This window comes from Lepidochelys kempii, chromosome 2, assembly GCF_965140285.1.
Source record: "Lepidochelys kempii isolate rLepKem1 chromosome 2, rLepKem1.hap1, whole genome shotgun sequence".
Classification (NCBI taxonomy): domain Eukaryota; kingdom Metazoa; phylum Chordata; order Testudines; family Cheloniidae; genus Lepidochelys; species Lepidochelys kempii.
In genome coordinates this window covers 20,271,380-20,276,594 of record NC_136381.1, presented here as the reverse complement: position 1 = coordinate 20,276,594, position 5,215 = coordinate 20,271,380, and the positions used below count along the sequence as shown (strand labels likewise).

General features: G+C 46.2%; 1 protein-coding gene across 1 annotated transcript; it reads left to right on the top strand.

Annotated features, from left to right (window-relative positions):
* Positions 1–2,006: 2,006 nt before the first annotated feature.
* LOC140905843 (uncharacterized) lies at positions 2,007–3,728 on the top strand. The gene is made up of 2 exons (XM_073329339.2): positions 2,007–2,847; positions 3,245–3,728. Exons 1-2 carry the CDS (start codon positions 2,199–2,201, stop codon positions 3,340–3,342), a joined length of 747 nt encoding a protein of 248 aa, XP_073185440.1. The 5' UTR covers positions 2,007–2,198; the 3' UTR covers positions 3,343–3,728.
* Positions 3,729–5,215: the final 1,487 nt, after the last annotated feature.

The window sequence follows — 5,215 nt, the reverse complement described above, 5'->3', positions numbered from 1 at the left end:
TCATAAGGGCCATTGAACAGCTGTCAGATGTTAACCATATTTAGTCAACTACCATCATGGGTGGGATTGCAGGGGCCAATTTGAAATGACAGCTTCAGAGCAAAACTAGACTGGGTTTTGCTCAGTGATGGTGTCAGCAGTATCACAGCTGGAACACTCAGATAATCTCGTCAAAAAGGAGCAAAGCAGAAAACCACATTTTCCATGCTGGGTTGCTACCAGTTGCGTGGGCACCAGCAGTAAAAAATCTCCAGTGAAATGCTTTCTTGCAGATCTAGTATAAATAAAAACAATGAGGAGTCCTTGTGGCACCTTAGAGACTAACAAATTTATTTGAGCATCAGCTTTTGTGGGCTAGAACCCACTTCATCAGATGCATGGAGTGAAAATACAAGAGCAGGTATAAATACATGAAAGGATGGGGGTTGGTTTACCAAGTGTGAAGTCAGTCTAACGAGATAAATCAATTAACAGCAGGACACCAAGGGAGGAAGAACAACTTTTGAAGTGGTAAGAGAGTGGTTCATTACAGACAGTGGACAAGAAGGTGTGAGTAACAGTCAGGAGAAATTAGTATTGAGAAATTAAGTTTGGGTTTTGTAATGACCCAACTACTCCCAGTCTCTATTCAGGCCTAATCTGATGGTATCCAGTTTGCAAATTAATTCCAGTTCTGCAGCTTTACATTGGAGTCTGTTTTTGAAGTTTTTTTTGGTTGAAGAATTGCCACTTTTAGGTCTGTTATTGAGTGACCAGAGAGCTTGAATGGAAAAGACAACAACCAACTGAGTCACCTGGAAGGGAAAGGAGCAAAGCCTGGTTGCAGCACATTGAGACTATATGCAATTATAATGAATGATAAAACAGCTCCCTGGAGAATGTGGATACAGGCACAGTAATAATGCTAACAAATATCTGAAACAATGCCTTGACTATATTTGTGTTGTAAGGTGTCAGTACAATTCAACTCCCCATACATCCCCCTGAAAATACATTTCCTTCCCTGAATGTGCTTTCATTAACTCTCCAAAATGCTTCTGTTTTTAACAACCAGTTTATCTGAGGGGTTTGATTTTCTTGCATGTGACATAGTTTTGGAATGGTAGATGTTTTTAGTCACTAATCACAGCCATGTACCTATAAGGTACATATTCAAACTGCATGGATGAATAATCTCTATGCTCACTGCGGGGGGTTTCTTTTCTTTTTCTTTTTTTTTTATGGTTCTTCTAGGCTAAGCTTCTATTTTCTCTTGACTTTAGAGCAATGAATATGCTGGCACAAAGGCTTTGGGATAATTCATAAGCAACAATCTGTAGCAATTTGCAGACTGATTTGGATCACCTAAATCGTTATGATGAAAGCATAGGGGAAGATTCAAACTGCCTCTAATTTAAAAAAAAAAAACAACCTTCCACATTACAAAATCACTGTGGGTCAAATCCAGAGTAACTCTATTGACTTTAATGGAGATATTGCAGGTTTACACCAGTGTTCCTGAGAGCAGAATTTAGCCCTGTGTGGCAACACTGCACAATTTCATACATTTCAAACAGGCAGAGGAATGAATTACAGCTGCCAGGTTGGTTGTTTTGCTCAAATGAAGAGACACAAAGCAGCACACAGGCCCGCGTGTAACTTTTAGCAGGGCTCCTTAGCACTTGACCTTTTGGCAACAGTCTCACCAAGATAAACAGATTATCTCTGTGATGACACAGATTCCAGAGCTTGTGCACAGAGACATGAGAGGAAAATGTACAACAGCACTAAAGGTCCTACTGATATTTCTACACCTGGCACCTGAGGTTTATATAAACACCGGACTATTACACATCATATGCTTGCATGCGCCTGACAGAAGTGTTTTAAACAGAAAATGTTTGCTTCCTCATGACCTCATCCTTTGCTAAGCATAAATTAATCGGTTGAGAGATTCCATTGACTAACATGAACTATAAAGAAAGAAGTGCTGTGCATCTCTGTGTTCGCTAAGGAACAATGACTCTTTGGAGAGGCCTTGAACTTGCTAGCATCTCTGGAGCTCACGACTCGTACAGTATTTATCGGGGGCAGAGGCAGGATTGCCCGCACTCCTATCCATGGTTTGATGACGCTAACTAGCCAATGGTGAGCCCAGTGATCTCACACTGGTGTAAACCAGTGAAATAGAAGAGTTCAGATTCAAGCCCAATCTGGACATGGATGAGACCGCTCTGGACAGCACTTTCAACTCCACTGCATTTCAGCCAGGTACACAGGAAAAGCCCCAGGAACTTTTGAATTTCATTTCCTGTTCGATCAGTGTGGAGAGCTCACCACCACAGCTGACCATGCCTGCCCAGGGCCACAAACACGTTCCAGCGTGGAGTATACAAGAGACACTGGATCTAATTGCTGTGTGGGGAGAAGATTCTGTGCAGGCAGAGCGCCAAACCATCAGAAGAAACGCTGACATCTATGCCAAAATCGCACAGCGCCCGGGGGACAAAGGCTGCACCAGGGACACACAGCAGTGTCATGTGAAAATAAAGGCCCTCAGGCAAGTCTACCAGAAGACAAGGGAGGAGAATAGTCGCTCTGGTTCTGAGCCACAGACATGGCACTTCTATGAGCAGCTGCATGTGATTCTAGGTGGGGACCCCGCCAGTACTCCAATTCTCTCGCTGGATACCTCCCAGGGGCCCCAGGTGGCCATGGGCAACAACGAGGGGGACATTGTTGATGAGGAGGAGGAGGAGGAGAATGCACAGCAGGCAAGCGGAGGATCCATTCTCCCTGACAGCCAGGACCTCTTCCTAACTCTGGAGCCAATCCCCTCCCAGGACCTACTGCTGCGGGACCGTGATGGTGAGCGCACACTTGTAATAACACTACAGGGGTTAAATGCAGTTGTGGTTACTGTTTAATTTGAGGTAAACAATTGGGATACAGTGCCGGCCTGGCCAGCTACGCGAAGGGTGCTCCCCAGAAAAGCCTGTTTATGTGCCAAGAGCTTCCCCACCAATAAATGTCCCTGTGGGTGCCCTCACACCACCTACCCTTTCTTGTGTGCTTACCATGGTTGCCTGCAAACCGAAATCTGCTGCCCAGTGCTCTTCCATGTGCTGTACCGTACTGGTTGGTGCTCCTTTTAGAAGACAAAATGTGTCCGTGTACCTCAGGGAATGTATATACTGCTGTGAAGTGTTTCATTCATTGCACAAATGAACCTTGTGTTTTCAACAATGTATGTTTTTCCTTGCAGCTGCAACCTTGTCTGTGGGTGCTTTCTCCACACCAGCACAAAGGCTGTCCCAGATTAGAAGGCGAAAAAAGCGGACCAGGGAAGACAATGTTCTGTGATTTGATGCATTCCTCCAAGACTGACAGGGCCCAGCTGAATGCATGGAGGCTTACGCTGTCGGAGAGCATGCCCAAGAGGACGGCAAAGCATGCAGAGAACAAGAATGTAACACACAAGAGAAGATGTTGCAGCTTATGGAGGAGCAAACAGACATGTTGAGGCATCTGGCTGAGGTGCAGAAAAGGCAGCTAGACCTTAGAGTCCCACGGCACTCAGTGATGAACCAGCTGCCCTCCTCACCCAGTTCCACAACCTCCTATCCCAGACGTCCATAGCTTTGACTGCTAGCCAAGGCACTTGTAATAAGCTATGTGTGCTTGCCCCTCCCCCCGTGTTATCAGGCCCTTAGACCCGGGTTATCATTGCTATTCATTGCTTTCTCTGTTCAGTGTTTCTTAGGGTAATAAAAATGCGTGGATTGAGGACAAGAGGCTCTTTATTCACTGTGCACCCTGAGGTTGGTGTGGGTTTAGTTTACAGAGCAGTACAGGCGAAAAAGGGGGCAGCTTGGTAAGGAACAACACACAGAACTGTCACATAAGTGTTGGATCATTCTTGAAACTGGTTTTCAAAGCCTCTCGGAGACGCAGTGTGCCTTGATGTGCTCTTCTTATTGCTCTGGTGTCTGGCTGCTCAAAATGGGCTGCCCGGCAATCTGCATCAAACCTCCCCCTCCCCCCACCCGCCATAAACTTTTCCCCCTTACTTTCACAGATATTATGGAGCACACAGCGAGCAGCAACAACAATGGGAATGTTGCTTTCACTGAGGTCTAACCTAGTGAGTAAACTGTGCCAGCACCCCCTTAAAGATCCAAAGGCACATTCTACCTCCATTCTGCACTTGCTCAGCCTATGGCTGAACTGCTCTTTACTGCTGTCCAGACTGCCTGTGTACAGCTGCATGAGCCATGGGAGCAAGGTGTAGGCTGGGCCTCCCAGGATAACTAATGGCATTTCAACATCCCCAATGTTAATTTTCTGTTCTGGGAAGAAAGTTTCTTCTTGCAGCTTTCTGAAGAGACTGGAGTTCCTAAAGATGAGCGCATCATGTATCTTTCCTGACCATCCCACGTTGATGTTGGTGAAACGGCCCTTGTGATCCACTAGCGCTTGCAACATGATTGAGAAGTACCCTTTCTGGTTTAGGTACTGGTTGGCAAGGTTGTCTGGTGCCACAATAGGGATACGTGTTCCGTCTATCGTCCCACCACAGTTAGGGAACCCCATCGCTGCAAAGCCATCCACTCTGTCCTGCATGTTTCCCAGAGTCATTACCCTTCTTAGCAGAAGTGAATTCATTGCCCTGGCTACCTGGATCACAGCAGCCCAGACGGTAGATTTACCCACTCCAAACTGATTCCCAACTGACCAGTAGCAATCTGGCATTGCAAACTTCCACAGGGCTATCACCACTCACTTCTCAACTCTCAGAGCAGGTCTCATTTTGGTATTTCTGCACTTCAGGGCTTGGGAAAGCAATTCGCAAAGTTCCATGAAAGTGGCCTTATGCATTCGAAAGTTATGCAGCCACTGGGAATCATCCCATACCTGTATAACTATGCAGCCCCACCAGTTTGTGCTGTTTTTCTGGGCCCAGAAGTGGTGTTACATTGTGTCAACAAACCCTGCTGTTGCTGCCAGCATTTGCAAATTGCTCCATTCAATGGCTTCCAGCACAGCTATTTGTGTGGCATCACATTCTTCCACACAGCAGCTCCTGGCTGGGCTCTGCAAATGCTACAGCCCCAAGTGGGGTCCCTGCTTGCCATGCTATGGCATCTACACGAGCAATCCAGACTTAGAAGCGAAAATGATTGTTTACTGTTGCTTTCAGGGACGGAAGGAAGGATGGAGGGAGGAGGCAAGTGCA

Excerpts from the sequence above, each read along its gene's own strand:
- LOC140905843 (XM_073329339.2), top strand. The coding sequence starts at position 2,199 with ATGGATGAGACCGCTCTGGACAGCACTTTCAACTCCACTGCATTTCAG. Across the intron at positions 2,848-3,244 it reads ACTGCTGCGGGACCGTGATG|CTGCAACCTTGTCTGTGGGT; the intron begins GTGAGCGCACAC and ends TTTTCCTTGCAG.